This window comes from Adiantum capillus-veneris, chromosome 29 (genome assembly GCF_014529385.1).
Source record: "Adiantum capillus-veneris isolate H3 chromosome 29, ASM1452938v2, whole genome shotgun sequence".
In the NCBI taxonomy this organism is placed as follows: Eukaryota; Viridiplantae; Streptophyta; class Polypodiopsida; order Polypodiales; family Pteridaceae; genus Adiantum; species Adiantum capillus-veneris.
In genome coordinates this window covers 33,946,253-33,967,778 of record NC_140959.1, presented here as the reverse complement: position 1 = coordinate 33,967,778, position 21,526 = coordinate 33,946,253, and the positions used below count along the sequence as shown (strand labels likewise).

Below are 21,526 nucleotides of genomic sequence, written 5' to 3'. Positions count from 1 at the left end.
CCATTTATTTTACGAACAGACCACCAAAGTCTCAAGTACTTCATGATGCAAACCAAGCTTTTTGACAAACAAATGAGGTGGGCAAAATTTATTTCGTATTTTATTTTCATATTGCTCACATTGCTGGGGGTAAGCACAATCAAGTGACCGATGCACTTTTACACTTAAGGATAGTATGAACCTTGTCAATGCTTACAGTGTTGCATTAGAGTAAGCAAATGTAAATGCTTTCTAAATGAACAATATTTTATCTTATAAGACTAATCCTCTTTTGTGCACAAATTTAAATAGTATGCATGCTTAGAATCATGTTTGTGATGACGACGTCACTCAAACACCAAGTAGAATTTGTCACTCTACTTTGGGAGTATGATATGGCTTGCGACAACTACATCTCCCAAGCACCAAGTGGACTAATCATCCATTTTGGAATGATGTTGTAGGGTGAAAAGGGATCCTCTACCCGCTAAGAAACGTAAACTAATGACTAAGACTTTATCTCTTCTACCTCATAGTCGAGGAAGACTATGATTTGAAGAGAGAGGTAATGTCATAAAATCTAATATCTAATCAATCCAAATGATTTTCTCATATTAAACTGATCATTTAATGTGGGAGAATAAATGGGAACAAGGGTTAGAATATAGAAATGTGCTTATGGATCTGTCTCAACACGGGGCCAAGGTTAAAGGCATCCAAATGAGAGATGGTATGTTAAAGAGCGATGCTACCTAATGGAGTTTAAAGACCTTTGGGTTAGCTTCATTAAAGACCTCCAAAAGTTAGTGTTAAAAAGTCCTTTGACCTTATGCAAGCTAGGGCTGACCTTGAGGTGGAAATCCTACCCAAGCATGAGGTGCTTGTCGGCTTGCTAACTAAAGTGCTTAAAGTGTTTGTGGGAACCTTGCCCAAGCTTGAGGTGATTCTCATGCTTAAATGACTAAAGTTCTTGAAGTGTTCAATTCAAAGATAAACTCTCAAGAGGCATAAACGGTTTCCATGCTTAATTGACTAAGTGCTTGAAGTGTTCAATTTAAACCAAATGACTTGAGAAACATAAAAGACACATTTCAACATGTGGCCCTCATGATGTGCTTGAATCCTATTGGATAGGCTTTAAAGGGGTCCAATGAGAATTTAGATGCATAAAAATAAATAATTAAGTTCTTTTTCTCAAAGAGGAAAAAGAGGACACATGTCCAAATAAATAATCAAATAATACGAGAGAGAGAGAGAGAGAGAGAGAGAGAGAGAGAGAGAGAGAGAGAGAGAGAGAGAGAGAGAGAGAGGGTATATACTCTCCACCCCCTCCTGCCCCCCCCCAACACACACACACACACACACATTCTCTCATTGTGTGGAGTGCAAAGTGCAAGAGCTCCATATCCTTCACCAAGTGCAAAGTGCAAAGTACAAGAGATCCATCTCATTCTCGAGCCTACACCAACACTCTTGGCTATGGAATGTAAATCCAACCAAGAGCCATGCTTCAATGCTTAAGCTCTTCATCTTCATTACTATGCTATTATACTATGCTAAGCAAGAAGAGTGATGATAAGTGAGGAAATATTTCTTTCTTCTATGGATGATTCTTCTTCCTCTTCCCTACTCTCATTCCCCGCTAGCTCTCTCCACATTCGAAGGTGTTTGAGGCCTTGGGATAGTTAATGCTTTTTGCAAAGTTTATGGTATGCTTGTGATGCATGAAACAACACCTCCTAGTTGAAGGGGATAATATTACAGTATCTAGGAGGCGAAGATAGACACGACATGTCAACTGCTGTGAGGAATACAATGCTTCACACCAACCCAAGTACTTAACACAAAGTATTTTGCGTAATCGAAGAGGTATGCAAATAGCTACCTAATTTTGATCACTCTATGCGCCACTACTATGACCTTAGCTCATGCTTGGATGGTCCCTATGTTTTGGTTTATTGTGTAATACCCAAACACACCTACATAGGATACATAACCTTGTAATGTGCTTTAATAGTTAATTTTCCTTCTCCCAGGCACATTCACAATGCATTTCACGTTAGTCTCTTATGACTCTTTCGAGGACCGCTATGTACATGTCACATATATGAGGATCAACTTACACTTGTAAATCAAGAAGAGCAACTCATTCCTAACCAAATAGTTGATCATGAGACCACCACCACATGCATTATCACATTTTACAACCATTATCTTTTGACTTTTAATGGCCACCGGAGAAGATACTAAATGGATGCTTGAACTTTTTTTTTCGAAACTTTCAAGATCTTCTCCACACATTTCATCAATCACGGTCTAGTTGATTCTCTATTGAGCAATTGAGGACAATTGCTATCCCTAGTGGTGGGAGAGATGTTACGAGTTTGAGCACCCTCCTGTTGTATGTGGTTAGCATTACGATTGAGATAGCTGGCATGTAATGGTTAATTATAGTGATGCCTTTTTATTGTTACTAATAGTGAGATTGATGTTGTGTGGATTGGGATTCTGGGAATTGAGGAGAAGGCACCAAACAATATCTCTGGGGCATTTTTATTTGCACAATGTTTAGTTATTTTGCCCATAAGGTTTCATTGTATATATCTAGTGAGATATAAAGGGTCATGCAAGAAGTGATAGCCACCAGTCATGGACTAAAATGTAAAGAGGGACCTCAAATACTTGGCACCTAAAATAGGTTTCATAATAAAATTAAATACTCAACTCCACCAAGAGGTGCAATGGAATTGGGGGCTAGGATTTTAGGCGATTCTTGTGCAAAATTCTCCTCTCTTACTCTTATGCTAAGCTGTGCATGCAGAAACCATGTCTACATCTCCTCTCTTAAATGCTTTCACTATATAGTCTATTCTATGTGTGTGTGTGTGTGTGTGTGTGGTGTCTTTGTTAGATTGTATGTACTTGGGTTTTGGGAGAGATGGTGAAAGGTTGATGGTTATGTGTGTGAGGAAAGATCGAAAGGCTTTAGCTTTCATTCTCCCAAAAATCCCTTCACCTTTTGGAAGGGGACCGGCTTCAAGAAAATATGATCCTCATCAAGTTGTTAATCTTAATTGTGGTATTCTTTTTGAATTATGTGCATGGTTTTGATATTCTAATGTGTAAATGTGTAAAGAAATTAGCTTGGCACAACCTCTAGTCTCTTCTAAAGAACTCTTTTAAGGAAAATTCTCTCCTTTTATAAGCTAAAATTCTGATGAATTTAAAGTAAGTATTGGATTCCTTGACATTTTTATCTCATAGTAAGCATATAATTTGGTTTTCTTTTCTTTCTGAGTATACTTTGATTGAGATTTATAAGTGGGATGCATACACTGCAATGCTTTCATCCACTTAACTCTTCATACACATGACAAGGTCATGTATGAGAAAAGGATTTTGGGAAAGTAGTGTACCAGGCACCATTTTTGCAACCTATTACTTTCTCTCTTAATTGTTCATTATGATGCAATCAAGGGTTCCCTCCCTATTAGCATTTATAGGCCTACATGGTAGGGTTTTGTTCGGCACATGTTGTTAGTCACGAGGTGTGTAATATGGTCTAGAAACTCATGGAGTTTTGGTTAACCGTTGTGGAGCAAGGTTCATGAGGGTCCCTCTCACTCATGTTGCCGAGCGTTCCAATTACCTCTACACACAAGTACATGTCATACTTGATGGATGTCATATTTCTTGACATAATTATATGATACAAATTCCACATGTGGAGAACATGAGTCTCTCGGACTGACACTGACGCTTGTTTCTTCAATTATGTGTGTGATAGAGTCCCTAAGTGTTGGTCAAATCCATTTATTAAACCATTTTGAGCACGTAGTATCATGAATAATTTTAATGGCTGTAAATTGTCGGATACCTAGTAAGACTTGTTAGGGTTACAAGTACTGTTAAACAACATTAATGGATGGTTGTTTATACATATAGCAAAATGTTTCATTGTTTGTATCTAAATATGATTCATTTTCACATTCTATTATGATCCAAATGCTTTAGCAAGGCTTTCAAGTAATTACACTGGGAAGTATTTAGTTTCTTTTTGTAGAGCCATTTACATCTCTTATTCCCTCCTCTTCCATGTGTGCTATGAACATAACATCTGCCATAAGCATTGACAACTATAGTCATGAATATACAGGTTTGGATAAGTTTTTGCTAAATGCATGCGTTATGGATCCCAGTGAGAATCTGTGCAGGTGAGAGAGAGAGAGAGAGAGAGAGAGAGAGAGAGAGAGAGAGAGAGAGATGCAGAGATTGGAAGTCGGTTTGGGGACTTCCACGAACTTCGAAACCACCCACCGACACATTGGAAGGCGACACGTTGCCTATCATGTCCAAACCGACTTCTCTCTCTCTCTCTCTCTCTCTCTCTCTCGCCCTCGCCCTCGACGCAAGGTGTGAATCAAACATGTCTCTCTCTGCGAGTAGGAGAGCGCAAGGCAAGAGCAAGGTACTATCTGGTTAGTAGTGGGTTTTTAAAAGTCTTTAGAGGGATAGAAGCATTGCCATGATTTGGGATTATAGCTTAAGGGGTCCTCCTTTGAGCAATTTGCAGTTGGAGCCCGGTATGGCCCGTATGTGGCTCTCATAGAAAGAGTGTGTGTCTCTCTAATAAAGTTCCAAATCTTCCATTTCTGGCAGCGTCCAATGTCCATTGTAACTCGTGCTTGCCAAGTTCAAACTTTCCAAATACAACAAGACAACAACAGCTGAGCGCGGCTATGGCGGCCTGCGAGCTTCCATTCTCGTGCATTTCCCACGGCAGACTCTGCTATGGAGGGTGAAGACGAGGATTATTCCTGCGAAGGTATCACTGCTGCCTAATCTCTCTTCTCTCTGTGTCGCTTGCAAATGCTCTCTTTCTCTCTCATGCTGCTCCTCTATCTTCTGATGCATTTTATCTTTTCTTGCATGTAACAGATATCTGCAGCTTCTGTGTGTACCCCAGGGCTAGCAAAAAACATCAACAGTATAAGCTTTTGTGGTTTCTTGCATGCCATATTAGAGGTTTACTGGCTTTTTGCCAAGACACGTGTGTAGAGGCTGGGCTATGCTAAAGCCTGTAGGCAGATTTAGCAGATTTCTTCATCTGCTTTGTTTACGCTTACAAGGTGATATTGGACTAAAGCTTCACCAAGGTTCCATGGTTTCTCAATTGGTGCTTTCTTCACCTGGTAACGGTGATGCAGGCACCATACTATCTAGGCAGCCTTCTTCAGTGATTGAGCCTGGAAAAACCTTTGAAAGCATGAATATGGATGAATTTATGAAGAATCTTTGGACCGCAGAAGATAGCAAGGCTGGAGTTGGAGCCTTGACACCGTCTGCCACAGAAAATAATGCAGTTAACAGACAAAATAGTCTCTCCATACCCTCCGCTTTAAGTAGCAGAACAGTGGAAGATGTTTGGAGAAACATTCAAAAGCAATCAACTACAAACGTAGCAGAGGCGAAGCAGCCAGATCACCAACATAAACACCATGAACCACACCAGAGACAAGCTCAGCATCAGTATCCTCATCATAGACAAGTGACTTTGGGTGAAATGACTCTTGAAGATTTTCTGGTTCGCACTGGCGTTGTGAGAGATGATCCAGATGCAGGTTCTCACACAGCTGAAAGCAGCAATTTTTACCCGACTGCATCAACTGCAAGCATTGCTAATGGCTTCTCCTCTACTATGGATGCCCTTACACCAAACCTTCAACATGATTGGATTAACTTTCACCATCGTCCCCATCAACACCAGCAAATGTTGCAACAAGCAGAGGCTATTGCAGCAGCAAAGAGAAGCTTTCAGCCCCCTTCACTTATACTACCTACAGGCAACCCCATTTATGATGGGCTTGCTGATACAGCAGTCATGGCCCCTGAAGGTTTTGCAAGTAGCTTAGCTCTCTCACCTTCATTCTCAGATTATTCTATGCAGAGCAGGAAGCGATTTCCATCAGAAGTTGCTGTTGAAAAGACAATGGAGAGAAGGCAGAAGAGGATGATAAAAAATAGGGAGTCTGCTGCGAGATCTAGAGCCAGAAAACAGGTACTTGAAATATTGTAGGCTTCTTCATTGATTATTCTTTTTATGGAGTAGCATGCTAAAGTTTTTTTTAACAGGCATACACAGTTGAGTTGGAAGCTGAGGTAACCATGCTGAAGGAGGAAAATGCAAGACTTAAGCAACAACAGGTGATTAATACATATTGAGTTTCGTGTGGATCATCTACAACATCAGTCACATTTCATTGAAAAATTTAAAAACCATGCTCTATGATCTTAGGCATTTTTTGTTTCATTGAAGCACTTGTAGGAATCCCTGAAAGAGATGCTTTGTGGGATGTTAACCTGTCTGAACAATCAGTGAAGTTAAGGTTGTGTGATGTCAAGTTTTGAATTATGTGTTCAAATTATTTCTTTAATGTTCACATGTTGTGGATTTTAGTTCATAGCTTGTTTTTAAAACTAGGAAATTGCATCTGTGTTTTTTCTCTCGTTGTAAGAGATTGAAGTTTAGTTGTTAGTGGGACTGCATCTCCTGGTTGTTGTTGTGTCAGCCTTTGATTGAGGGCTGGCTACCATGCATGTGGGGTACCCTCCATCATTTGGGGGTGACCATTTGCCCCTTCATATTTTGTATGTCCCCCTAAGCAGGGGCTGTTCTTGGGGCAGTTGGGGCAGCTGTGGTGACCCCCCCCCCGGCATCTCTCTCCTTCCAACCCCCCTCTCTTTCCCTTTTTCTACATATTCTGTTATTTACCTGTCCAATGTGATTGCTTGTCTTGTCAGATTGTTCTCTCCTCCTCTCCTCGTGGATTGCATGGATTCTGTCGCTTTTCCCTTCTTGTGTGGGAATAGTGCCGGTCAATTTTTGTATAGAGAGAGAGAGAGAGAGAGAGAGAGAGAGAGAGTCGTCAGACTGAAATCATCATCATCATCAATGCCCGAGGATGCCCGGCATCGGGCATTGTCCGAGAAAGTATTACATTGGTCGCTGAAGAGCTTCGTCAATGTCCACCTTTGTAAATAGTCGTATTGGGTGTCTCCCATATTGTGCTAGAATAGGCTTGATCCTTGGATGGAGCCTCCATCGATGTCGTGGTCCCTCTCGTAGACGTGGGTGTCTAGCTCTCTCGAGCTTAGTGGCTCTGTCCACTAATATACCTCTGGTATAAGTGGGCTCTGAAGTCTGTTGTGAAGCATGCTCATGTGGCTATTGAGTCCCTACTCTAAAGAAGTCAGTGATCTCCCTCTGTGAATGTCTCCCACTACCTGGTCTCCTCAAGAGATTCTTTGTGTGTTTGCGCAGCTCTAGCAAAAACAACCCGAGGCATCTCTGATCATGATATCTCATGACTCTAGCCAACAGTCCAAAGCCCTCTCTGAATAGACAGTGAAAGCGGCCTCGTATCTCATAGTGTACTCGACAATGACAACCATGATGTAACTCTTGTCTCTGGCTCTATATGACACAACTCACATACTTGGCTTTTGCTGGTATTCTCCTAAATCTGTCAGTCTCAATCTCTAGCTGATGCGATGATGTGCGCATCTGACCAATAGCACATCGTATCCCATATGATAAATGAGTGTCCATGTAGGCCGGTTTGATCACATATCTATCCTCTCTTCGTTGGAGAAGATGGAGAAGATTCTCTCTATAGAAAGCTATCTTCATGCCCAACTCTTGTATTGTTGTGTTGCTAAATGGACTATTTTGAATTTTCTTAATTTTTTGAGTAATTTCTTTTCATTGAAATTAGGATATTTAAATGTGTGCACTTCAACCGTAAGGTTAGGAATTGTAGATCTACTGGAATTATTAAAAGCCATTAGGAACGGACAACTCTGATGTGTCATATGATGGGTGACATTAAACATTGGGAAGGGGTTGTACCGTTAGTTCGGTAGGAGAGACCGGGAAACGAATATTCTTGATGCGTCACGTGATGGGGTGATGGGAGCATCGGAAAGGCAGTATTTTGTTGGTCTAGTAGAATATTTTTAAGTGTTTTTCGGGAAGAGCAGATCCTCTCCTGTGAGGAATCTGTGTTTGCATTGCATTTGTGCCCGAGAATTGTACCCGGGGACGCTTGGAATGTGGCTGTGTAGCATCAATTTTCAGCTCATTGAGTTTTGTTCAGGTTCACATTTTTTTATATTAAAAGTGACCGGCCGCCCACTTAATAAGTGGGCAGCCCATTAAAAATAAAGCAAGAGCTTATAAGAAAAGCACCAGCGATCTTTGTACGCAGCAAAAACAACCAATGCTGTTTCTCTCTTCTCTCTCTAGGTCCCAGTGCCAGCCTCACTCTCTCTCCTCTCTCTTAAATTTGCTGCCAACCATCTCTCTCTCTCTCTCTCTCTCTCATCTTTGGCCGGTTCGGATCGGCTATTCTTGCCGGTCCTCGGAACCTATAAAAGGAACACTCAACCCCTCTCTGTGACATATTTATGCCGGCCCTAGTTGGGAAGGGGACTCTACTGGGAAGAAGACGCAAGTGATCGCGAGACTACGGAGCACGGAGGTTGCTTTTCCGTGCCAAGAGCGACAGGTATCAATTGTGGATTCACCATACGAATTGTTGTCCTATGTTTGTATGAGTTTGCAGGCACTTCACCGCGAAGGAGAAGCGGTAAGGCCTCAGCCTACGCTTGGGAATTCCGGGAACGGGATTTAGAAATTGTCTGCGGAGCCTTGACTCCGAGTACAAACGGAAAAAGGATTGAGAGCTCGTCTCTCGGATTTCCCTCACGGGAAGGAACGACTATCGAGTCTAAGAATTAGAACGGAGGGGTGTTCTTTTGTTCTTGTGCTTGTAGAAAGATTCTCCCTAATAAAGATTCTCTTTAAGGGGAGGGCCAACCCATCTTCTGGTCCCAAATACTGTGTCGAACTTCTTTCTCAACTCTATTCAGTTGAAAGATTATTTATTTTCAGCCTGTTGATTATTCGTGTGCGCTCTCGTTTGTGACAGTGGTTTCAGATCTCGGAATTCTCTCTTTCTCTGCAAACGAGGACGATTCCGGGAAGGACCACGGAAGACGAACTTCAGCAATTGCGAGCTCAACTCGCAGAATTGCAACAACGTATTTCATTGCCGGCTGTCCAAGAGGCTTTGGAGGGAATGAAGAAGCCGCAAGGGACGGATGCCGATGGGCGTCAGGAAAATCCTGCCAATGGAAGCAACCTGCAGGAGGATGGTGCGGAGAGAGGTGCCGAAATGCACGAGGGATCTCTGGATCAAGAGCCAGGGCTAGGAAAAGGAGCGCTCTGTCCTTAACGAAAGCAAGGATGTCTCTATCTCTTGTCCATCATACTCTCTTGACTATACTTCTCATACAGTATCTAAATCTTCTCCCAAGAAGAAAACTCCTACTACTACCCTACATAATATACTAAAGAGAAGTCCCAATTCAAGAGGGATAACCGCAGACGTCACCGCAAGATGAGGATTTTCAAATCTGGTGACAAGAATGTGAAGTTTGACAACTACACAGGACGGAGAGATATCTCCAAGGCACTGTCTTTCATTATCCGTTTTGAAGTTGCTTTTGCCAATGGGAACTTCACCGGAAAATCCAAGTTGCGTCATGTGGGATGCATCTCAAGGAGACAGCAAGCAGCTGGTGGTTAGTCAAAATTCTGGAAGGTACACAAGCCAGAACGTGGGCTCAATTGAAAATTCAAAGCTGAATTTTACGAACAATTCCTTCCGCCTGATTTCGAGGACATTTGGAAGGAATGGGACTGGCTTGCCTAGAAGGAACATGAGAAAGTCACAGCTTATGTGGACAAGTTTTTGGTCGGTTCTTCTGAAAGTTACGCTTTTCATAAAGATTTCCGACGAGGAAAAGATGCGGAAGTTTGAAGTAGGCCTTCAACCACCGCTTCGGAAGAGTATGAAGGTGTATCCACACGATAGCCTTCAGCGGATGATGGAGTTGGCAATCATTGCCGAGGATCTACATTCCATTGGTACCCCCAAGACAGATGGAACATAGCACGTATCGTGCAAGGCAAAGAGCGGTTTATGATGACCATGGCAACCAAGGCAAAAAAGTGTCCCCCAGAGGACCCAGATCAGCCTAAGAGGCCAAAGGGTATCGGAAAACGACTCAAGTATCTCACACCGAATCAAGTACATACCTTCAAAGAACAAGGAAGGTGCTTCTACTGTGGTGAGAAAGGACACATGAAGATCGATTGCCCTATTCGACAACAACGGTAGGAACAAGTATCTTCGAAGAAGGAACATAATCGAAGAAGGAACCCGCTCCATGGAGCTTGAATTCCATTCCTAATGTGCAAGGGAATACAGAAACCGAGAAAGGGAAGCGTCAGCTCCTTAAAGGTTTGGGGATCCGTGAATAACCAGCGGGTGTCGATCCTCTATGACACGACCTGGATCGACAGAGGGACAACTTCATATCACTGGAAACTGCGGAACGCTTGGGCGGCTCAGCTTGGAACTCCAGTCACTTCAGGATTCGAGGGGTTGACCACTAATGCAACTTCCGTGCACGGACAGCTCAATGTTCGGATTGGCGAGTACAAGGACCGCGAATGCTTCTTGATGGCACCCATCGAGGGATGTGATATCGTCTTGGGTATGCCATGGCACTGGTTCCAGATTATGTAGAAAAGACCCTCTCTTTTGAGCATGAGGGCAAGAACATCATATTTTTTGCTGATGCAGGGGATTGGCTATTCCCCATTATAAGCCATATCTCCATTAAGAAGGAAATAAAGAAGTGCGTTTTTGCTTACTTGATTTTCACAACGTAAGAGATAAAACTAATGAGGGTTCGCTCTCTAGTTTGGAAATTAAATGTTTTCAATTTCTTGAAAAGTATAAAGATTGTTTCACGGATACTCTACTGGACAAGCTACCTTCGGAATGTTCGGAAGATCATAGCTTTGATCTTGTACCGAGTAGCTCTCCCTCCAAACCAACCCCCTTATCGGGTTAGTCTTCCTTAGCAAGAGGAAATTTTGAAGCAAGTCAACGAGCTTCTGGAAAAAGGTCTAGTACGACCAAGTACTTCGCCTTATTGCTCTCTAGTTCTACTGGTGCAAAAGAAAGACGACACGTTTCGAATGTGCATAGATTACCGATCTCTAAACAAGATCACTATCAAGAATCGCTTTCCGATCCCTCGGATTGATGATATTCTTGATAAGTTGCAGGGTGCAAGCGCGGGTATCTTCAGATACGCATAGCCCACGAGGATGTCCATAAGATTGCCTTTCGCACAACCTTTGCCTTTCGGCTTCACCGATGCTCCTGCCACATTCAATCGAATGATGGATCGAATTTTCAGCCCACACCAAGCTTTCATAGGAGTATTCTTTGATGACATACTCGTCTTTTCAAAGACCGAGAGGAACATCGGAAGCACTGGTTATAGTGTTTCAGGAATTGCGAAAGCATGAGTTGCATGTGAATGCAAAGAAGAGTGAGTTCTTCCTCACTGAGATACACTATCTTGGCCATATAGTCTCACACAATCAAGTGACAATGGATCCCGCAAAGATCCAAGTCGTGCAAACTTGGCCAACTTCCACTACGGTACATGACGTACGTAGCTTTTTGGGATTGTGTTCCTACTATCGGAGGTTTATTCGAGGCTTTGCTCAAGTAGCAGGACCACTGCATGACCTAACAAGGAAGAAGATCCCTTTCAAGTGGGGATCGATACAACAAGGTGCTTTTGATAGGCTAAAGTACCTATTAAGCCATGGACCTATTTGGATAGTGCCAGACTTAAAGAAACCATTCGAGGTTCACTACGATTCTTCAGGTGATTGCATCGGTGTAGTGCTTAACCAAGAAGCCCATGCAGTTGCTTATGAAAGTAGACGGCTTAAGGATGCAAAATTGCATGCCTCGATCTATGAGAAAGAACTCATGGCTGTGATTCACGCCTTGTCTACCTGGAAGCATGATCTTCTAGGAGTGGATTTTGTCATCAAAACTGATCACCAGAGTTAGCGGTTTTTCCTTACGCAATGGAAATTATCCGAGAAGCAGATGAGATGGGCCAACTTTTTGTCCATGTTTCACTTCCAGATCCTCATACGGCTGGGAGTAAGAATGTGGCTGCAGACGCATTGTCTAGACGGCCTAGGGTGAATGCAGTTACTTCTGTCTATCACCAAGATTTGGAATCACTGCCGGATTTGTATCCAAGCGACCCCGACTGCTCCTTCATTTGGAGTAAGTTACAAAACGGAGAGGATGAATATCCCTATTCTATTTGGGATGGTTACCTCTACCACCCACAAGCAATTTGCGTGGCAGAACCATTGAGAAAGAAAATTATGGAAGAGGCACATGCTTCACCTTATGCAGATCATCAGGGAATTCTCCCTACGACTTTAGCATTGGAAATATATTTCTTTTGGCCAAGCCTTAAAGCAGACATTGATCAATATGTCAGGGAATGCTTGGTTTGCCAAAAAGTAAAGTATGATCGGCATAAGACGCCTGGGGTACTTCAACCTCTACCTGTGCTTGATCAACCTTGGGAGAGTATTGCCATGGATTTTATTATGGATCTCCCAAAGACTCAGATTGGAAATGATGCGATCTTGACCATTGTGGACAGATTTAGCAAGCAAGCTCACTTTGTCACGATTGTGATTATGTTGCAGTATTACATCTACTCCTAGTTGCAGATACGCGAAGTGCCATGCCAAGGAGGACCCCTGCGCTTGGATGGTCACACCCCTTTGCCCAAGAGACGTGCCTCTTTGCCAAAAGCCACACTCCTTCGACGATTGGTCACACCCCTTCGCTCTACGGGTGCGACTCTTCGCCCAATGGTTGCAGCTCTTCGCCGAAAGCATGTGTCTTTACGTCTAAAGTCGTGTCTCTTCACCAAGAGACGCGTCTTTTCATTATGTCTCTTCGTCTCCTATATAAGGAGCCCTTGTATCACACATTCAATCAATCAAACACAGAGTCTTCTAAGTCTTGTCTTGAGTACAATTCAAGTTTCTTAAGTCTTAATCATGAGTTTAAGTACTTAATTAAGGATTAGCGACTAGAATCCTTACAGTGGTATCAGAGCAAATTTTTCCCGGGACCCGAAGGTTGTGAGCCTCTCACCCTAGCCGCTACACTCCACCCCTTCCCGGAGTTACATGGAAGCAGAAGAAAGATGGTACGCATGTGCATACAAGCATGAGGTAACTTAAATCTATTCTGTTCCAATTACATACATATAGAACAAAGGACAGGGATGCAAATGTGGGTGTGCGGGAGTGCCACGTACTTGGCCTCCTCGTCGGGTGGTGTCCCTTCGAGATTGTGCGCGCATCTCTTCATGTGAACGGACGGTACCTCTTCACCTTGCTCGCACCTTTTCGCATACGAGTGTGTCGCTTCGCCTGTGTGCCCATTCACTCGGCAAGGGGCTGAATTCCCTTTGTTGGCTGCTGCATATCCTCTTCGCGAGAGGGCACAAGGAAGCCACCCCTTCCCAAAGATCGCATTCCTTAATAATACGCTAAATACTAATATGCTGGCTGAAATTTCCTTACGTAAAAACAAACCCAGCCAGTACCTACATTAAAATCCCCCAAATTTATTAAAACATCAAGTGGCCGGCCACACTTGACTGGCCTCCCCCAAAATTAACTCAAATTTTTAAAAGCCCATGTGAACACATTTAGTCACTTAAAAGGCCCCAAAACTATTAGGTGCTCCTCTTCGTGCTCACAGTTGCATGGATGCCGATGACAACGAGTTTCACGTGCCAGTGCCATACTTGAGCTACTTTGACGTACTCCCAGAAGAGCCTCTTCCGAGAACTTGTTCCCGAACCCGAAATTATCATTATTTTCGACTCACCGGCACAAAAACCAATTCCAGAGGTTGTCCTAACTTACACCTATTTGAGAATTCCCTTTGAGGCGTAACCATGCCAAATTCTCAGGACGGAGGTGGTCAATCTGACGATGCCCTTACTCTTATTAAGGAGCAAATGGCCACACTTTCCGCAAGCCTCGCATCACTTCACACTCGCTTGGATGAGATGCACACGAAAAACACTTCTCGAAGTCGACCTATTGTTTCTCGAACTACTAATGCAGCATCTTCAACACATTCTTTCGAAGCTTCAGTGGACGAACCAAAAGAACTAGATCCAACTGATGAGGTAGACAATCGCGAACTTCAATTACTTTATAAAATTTTTAATGCTGCACAGAAGAAGAAGCTTGATGTTAAATTGCCGGAACCATACACTTGTCGCCGCGACAAGCACGTGCTGGACCAATGGCTATTCAAAATGGAGATTTACTTATCGAACACAGACTTGGTTGAGAGTAAAAAAGTTGCCCTTGCTAGTTCTCTGCTCAAGGACACAACATTTCTTTGGTGGCAACGACGGGTTGTTGATGGTAAACACACCTTCTTGGGATAAATTTCGGCGTGCTATTTGCAAGGCGTTCGAACCTGCCAATGCGGATTTTCATGCCCGGTCCTCTCTTCGCCGCCTGAGCCAGACAGGTTCCTTGGCCGCGTACATCACAGAGTTCCAAAGACTAACTCTGGAGATAGAGACCCTTAGTCCCTCTGATAAACTTCACAGCTTTATCGACGGACTCGAATCCAACCTGAAGGACGATGTGCACAAATACAACCCTACCACTTTGGATACTGCAATTGCCTATGTGGAGCGTCTTGGTGATAATGGACGCCCTACACGGAATTTTCTCCCTGGTAATAGATCTTCAAACAGTGCTCACTTTTCACAGCGCGATCGCAGAGACAACTATAGCCAAAGTCAGCAACATCAGTCTCAGTTCAGACAGCAAGCAACGCAACCTTATTCAACTTCAAGGTTCTATTATCAAGATCGACAATCTGAAAGCAGATCTTCTTCACATGTTCCTCCACTTGATCGTGGTAAAGGACGTGATTTTTCTCAAGATGGGCATTCCAATACTCAGCAAGGCTCTTCGTCAAATGGACCTTCGACTTCAAAGAAGGAAGGATTATGTACAATTTGCAATGGTGACCATAGATGGTATCAATGTCCAAAGAGACCAAATCCGTCTAATTTGAAAAGAAATTCCAACGCGGAAACATCATCAAATTCTGAACAACCAGATTCTGCTAAGGATAAAGGAAAATCTGTGGTCAATACGATTCGTGTCTCAGAGGATACGAGTATTCTTATGAAGCATGCTCAGTGCAATTCTTCAGTTTTGGAGCCTCTCTCAAAGCAAGTTTTGAGCCTTCTTGGAAGACTCAATGGTCGTTATATCAATATTTTGGTGGACAACGGATGCTCGAATAATTTCGTCAGCACTCAGATAGTTCAACAGCTTGGCTTATCAACTCAAAAGACATCTCACTTATATGATGTGGAACTAGCAGATGGATCAATTTTGACTTGTGATCAGACAGCTCGACAATTGCAGTTCAAGATTCAAACTTATGCAGATCAACTGGATTTTGAAGTCATGCCGTTATCTTATTACGACATGATTCTTGGTCAGCATTGGTTATTTCAATATGATCCAGCAATTAGCTTTCGAGGACATACTATCAATTTGTTCAAAGATGGACGTGAATTGACTTTACACTGGCTTTCTCATGCGGAAAGAGTGATTCAAGCCTCACGTATACTAGTCAATTGCAAACAACATGATACAGTGGATTATGAAGAGAATATGATTTCCGATGCAGATGCAGATATTATTATTGATGAATTTTTGAATTCATTAACATCTCATGAATCAATTGATGAAGACAAAGATAAAGATAAAGTTGCAAATTCCAAGTCTGAAGATGACTATGCTTTCTTTGATTCTTTACTGGATGATGATATGCCAATTGCAAGTCATGAAGTGACAATTCCAGAAGATGATTCTGAAGAATTTTGGGATTCATTATTGGAAGATGATTACAGTCTCAAGCCAAAATCCTCTCCAGAGATTACTAAAGTTGAAGTTACCCCATCTGAAGAGTACCTTGAGAAGATTTCCTCTTCCCCAAATATTTCGCAATTACTAGAAGATTTTGAACCAGAAATCTTACATCGCATGAAGGATTTTGAAAATCCTCTTGTTGCAGTCAACCTGATTAAACCAGATTCCTCTAAAAAGTCTTTGAATAATGCAATGACATGGGATTTAGCAGTCAAAGCAAAAAGGTTTCACAAGAAGCAAAGGTTCAAGACAAAGACTTCAGATAACTCAAAGACTGAAGATTTTCGAAGATTCAATGCGTTTCCAGAGTTCTATCAACATCTGAAGTCATTTCTTTGACACGGGCTCTCATTTTAAATGGGAGGGAATGTCACGATTGTGACTATGTTGCAGTATTACATCTACTCCTAGTTGCAGATACGCGAAGTGCCATGCCAAGGAGGACCCCTGCGCTTGGATGGTCACACCCCTGCGCTTGGTATTATGGTCCATTTAGGGCCAAAACCCTAAACCTGCAAAAATACACAGCAGGCTGTAATTCACTGTTTCGGGCTCCGTTTTGCGTGCCAGTCGCATCCATAGCAAGTCCTCGAGCTCCCGCACCTGTAGGGCTACTTGCCCTTTGAATCGGATGAGATTTCGCACGTGAAACCTCTCTGAATCACCTGTACTTGCGAGGGATTAGCCGCTAGCTAATCCAGTATCTGTGCAAGAGGCTCTTGCCTCGGCAATCGCGCATGAACCCACACAACTGTACATTGGTCAATTGAAAAGCCCACTAGAGGGGCATAACATACAGCCATAGGGGAGAGAGAGGGCAGTGCGTAGCGTGCAGGGCATCACTCCTGGCACCGCACTGTACATAAGAGGGAAAGGAAGCACTCCATAGCTCTTAACTTGTGATAGAATGCAAGTGAAGGCCTCTCCCAGCTTAAAATTCAGCGCCCTTTCTTCTTGAAGAGGCAAGTGCACAGAAATGTGCCACTTGGCGCATTTACAAGCATTTTCCCGTTTCGGGTTCGCCGCTTAAAAATATCCTGACCGGTTGCCCAGTTGACTTCACGGCAGAGTAATAAAATGTTCCCCTTGTCATTCCGGAGGTAATGACGCGAACACATTTTCAGGTCCCAAAATAGTAGTTCCCTAAATTTTAGGAGATGCTGCCATTGTACCTTTCTAGGTCATCTGACCCTCTTTGTACACTGCAGCCACACCCAGAATTGAAATGTAGTTTCTGTAGCAAAGGATTCCACTTTGGCTAGTCAATGATCCCACTTTGGCTAACCATAGTCCTTGTCCAACCTTAGTGCTCTCTTCCCCTCAGGCCTGGACTCCCTCTGAACAGTTCCACACTAGCTATGCAATGCAGGGCAGTTAGATTTCCCGATGGGTGTTTCCAAAAAGTGAAAATGAATAAATAATAAGAAAGAAATCAACAAAAAGGATAGATAGTAGTCACACGCTGGTGACATACCCCCCTCTTGAAATCTCAAACGTCCTCGTTTGCATCTATGTCGTACATGCTCAGAGTCAACTTTGGTGTATTCAACACCTGTCGACACATGTACGACACATACATGCTCATTGTCAACCCTGGTGTATTCAACACCTCGTCGACACATGTATTGCCTGCGTGTGAACCCTGTCCCAATGACATAGTGGTAGCTTCGCACTCTGCCATTGCTTTGAGTCATTAACTTTCCAATGACAAAATGGTAGCTACACATTTTGCCACTGTCTTTTAGTACACGTTGGATCCAGTAACACTTTCGAGCATACTCAAACCGACAGTTTAAGAATGCAGTTACACATGTACCCTTAAATAGAAGCAATTACTGTATCCTTGACAAACTGACAAGAAATACTCACTTCCTATAGCACTAACCACACTTTTGGACATTCCGTAAGAGCAATTGCCAAACTGACAATCTGTACAACTCTAACATTCATGTAACATGTACTTGATTTGAGCTCACTTTAAATACCATGTACATCATTTCTTTCAGAAGCCATTGTCACACTGACAATCCATGTAACTTTGAAACTCAAGGGGTCAAGGTAGGTTGCAAATCGAAGGCTTCAAGGTAAAGTGATAACACAGTTGGTGACTCTGCAAGTTCACCTTCTTCCATCCACTTAGCATCCATTGGTGGATAGTTTCTGAACTTCACCAAGTAACGCCTAGCAACCTTGCCTTTCACTTTTCTTTCTTTATGTGCCAAAATCTGTTTCGGGACCAAGATCTCGTCAAGTTCCTCGACTTCCGGCTGATCTTCAGCTGGCATATCTTCTGGCACATCACCCACATAGGGTCTGAGAAGACTGACATGAAACGCATTGTGAATCTTCCAACTCTCAAGCAATTTCAGCCTATATACAACATCATTGATTATGTCGCATACTTGAAAAGGCCCATAGTAACGCATGCTGAGCTTTGGAAACAGTCTTTCCTTGCCCTTCATCTTCTTTAACCTTGCCTTTTCAAAGCGTAGAAGCACCCAATCACCAAGTGAAAACATCACTTCACGACGGTGACGATCAGTTGTTTTCTTTTGCTTTGCTTGAGTCTTTTCTAAGGCCACTTTGACCTTCTTGTACATTTCATCCATGTCCTGAACATACTTATCTGCTTCAAATATCTTGTCCTTTGTATGTAGTATGGGAGGAACTTTCTTGCTACCTTCAACTATCTCAAAAGGTGCCTTGCCAGTTGATGAATGCACTGTATTATTGTATGCATACTCCACCAATGGCAAGTATTACTCCCACTTTCCTTTATGCTCTGACACATAGCACTTCAGCAGATCTAGGACAGTAGAATTTGCCTCTTCTGACTGCCCATCTGATTGAGGATGAAATGACGAAGAGAATTTGAGCGTTGTGCCCATATTCTCAAACAAGCCTCTCCAGAACAAACTTGTCACATAAACAAGCGTGCCAATCTGGCTTTATCTTCTTCCTGACAGGAATGAAATGAGCCTGCTTGCTGAATCTGCAAATGATGGTCCAAATACCATCGTTTCTTGTCTGCGTTCTCGGAAGATCAAAGATAAAATCCATAGCAATACTTTCCCATGGTTTCTCTGGAATAGGTAGTGGTTGCAATAACCCTTGTGCCTTTTGCCTATCAAACTTGACCTTTTGGCATATTAGGCATTCTCGCACAAAGGCATCCACATCTCTTCTTAGTGTAGGCCAGAAGAAGAATGTCTCAACCGCTTTAACTGAAGCATCGATACCACGATGCTGTGCATACGGTGGGACATGACTCTTCCATAACTTTGCGTCGCAATGGCTTTGTGACACACAATCTGCCATGCATCTTTGAGAAGATAGTGTTCATGACGTTGTCCATCCATTAGTTGCTCGACTTTTGGGAGCTATTGCTTTTGAGTTTGAAAGCTTTTCATGTAACCGCTTTTCCATGGCCAAGGGCCTCCTAATAAGACCCCGGGCCACTCTTTGGCTCATTTGTGTTGACGAGCCTACGAGCAGAGAGGACCCGCAGGCAATTGTACTTTGCTCAAGAAGTAATATAAATGAAATACCGAAAGGGGTGCCAATCTTTGGGGTCAATCTCTCTGGGCACGGAACTACGTCGGGCCGTGTCGACTCAAGTAAATGTTTGAAGCATTTTAAGCGATTCTCTCTCGTGTGTCATACCAGATTCTTGACTTGGGGTGTACTAAGTCTGTTACATGATCTCCCCTCCTCAATAATGGTATGAGTGTCAGAATATGATCAAGAGTAGAGAAATCTTCCTTGAAATCCGCTTGTCTTGCTGTCCGTACACCCTCTTCTCTCTCTACCATCTACTCAACTGCTCTAGGATGGATGCGTACAACCGTGCCAATGTGTGCAATCATGATAGTGCAGTAATTCCCAGGCTCCATAGGGTCCCTGACTTGAAGATAGGTACGATACTGGACAAACTTCAAGTATCAGGTAGGCCCTCGCACATGGCATGTTTGAACATCATTGCTAGAAGCTTTGCAAGCAGATCTTTGGCATGTATAAAATGCTTTGCTACCAAGCCATCGTGATCATATGCTCTCCTAGTTTTCATCCTGTCAGTGGCTTTCTTTACCACCTCGGCGGTAAAGAAAGCATGTGTGTGGGCATGTCTAGCAGATCTGGAAGACGTGGCTGTCCCGAGACTGTGTAGAGAGATGATGCATACCGACCCCATACCTCCGTAGAAGTGATGACTGGTGGGGGAGAGTGCTCATGGAAGAGTCGCCATGTGGCTCGAAAATAATTGATATAAATCATGCTCTAGTTGAGCTAGAAACGCCCTCTTCTTCCGTCGTACCAAACGCCAGAAGCAATCCGTGACTGCCTATGAGTAATGACTCCTTGAAACTACCTCCCTTTGAAGTCGAGCTCTAGTCTCTTTGCACTCCTTGTCATACCAGCCATTGTGGGGTATGTCCCAGAACATCGTCGTTGCCCAGGCTCAGTGTGTGGGTATGCCTCTGCTGCTGCATCCTATAGTGTCTGTGTCAATATGTATGTGAGCTCTCCCCGGATCCTCTGTACATAAGCGTCTGTAAATACCATCTATGTAGATAGAATCAGTCTCCGAAGTAAAAGCGTATCGTGTGCGTAGATGTTTGAGCTAGTCGAGCTGTGCTAACTGGAAGGAGTCTGTAAACGTGAGAAGGGCATGATCTATTGCTACCCCAATAGGCTTGGGCCCGACTATAAAGTCCTGATAATCCACTGTGCTAGCCCCATGTCTATGAGGAAAATAAGTGAACCGACTCGACGCTGGAAATCTCTAGAGGCCATTCAAGATGGCTAGTCCGTAATACCTATGCTATCCCCAAATCTGTCAGATATCCCCTATATCCAGTGTGCTCTTCATCCTGCGAACACGTGGTCAATCCCATATCATTGACATCCAATTCTCTCAACATTTCCTTTGAGGTATCGTAGAAATCTATCTGAGACTGGCCCGTCCTGGCATTAAAGTCTCCCAAAAGAATGACATCTTCATCCCTAGAGAACTCCCATAAGTCCTTATCCAATATCATGTAGGATGACTGCCCCTTGGACGATGTATAACGAGATGTGCTGGGGGCAAAATAGCATATTGCAATGTAGAGTGGCCTTCTGTCTCCGCTCTCACCCTGACCCATATATATCTGGCATGCTCATCTCTCCGAACAATACGATGGAGGGGTTGAAGCTCCTCTCTAAATAGGACTGCCACACCTCCCGACCCCCGTCCTCTATGTGTCGATCTTGTGAGCGCGTATGAGAGAGAGAGAGAGAGAGAGAGAGAGAGAGAGAGAGAGAGAGAGAGAGAGAGGGGGGGGGGGGGGGGGGGGCGATCAGCTCCCCATGACTACCATGAGCAGAAGACCCAATACAACAATCAGATGTGTGGAAGACTATATGAAATGGGTACCCCCTTGACTCCATATATAGGAGCGCCCAAGGTGGGCGCTCAACTCAAGTGGGCGGCCGAACAAGGTACAACCTAGACTATGGGTGGCCAGCCAGGGGACACTAGCCGTACAAGGAAGTGCCCTAGACATGTGTGAAGCAGCAGAGTGGGTAAATCTAACACCCCCTCTCAGCACC

At 43.4% G+C, this 21,526-nt stretch overlaps 1 protein-coding gene across 1 annotated transcript in view; it reads left to right on the top strand.

Annotated features, from left to right (window-relative positions):
• Positions 1–4,574: 4,574 nt before the first annotated feature.
• The window catches only part of LOC147419016 (ABSCISIC ACID-INSENSITIVE 5-like protein 2), a 28,312-nt gene continuing 11,360 nt past the window's right edge, over positions 4,575–21,526 (top strand). The window contains exons 1-5 of the mRNA XM_086506190.1: positions 4,575–4,804; positions 4,918–4,966; positions 5,038–5,108; positions 5,187–6,037; positions 6,112–6,183. Coding sequence (XP_086362316.1) covers positions 4,771–4,804; positions 4,918–4,966; positions 5,038–5,108; positions 5,187–6,037; positions 6,112–6,183 — 1,077 coding nt within the window. The 5' untranslated portion in view covers positions 4,575–4,770. The remainder of the gene's footprint in view (positions 4,805–4,917; positions 4,967–5,037; positions 5,109–5,186; positions 6,038–6,111; positions 6,184–21,526) is intronic.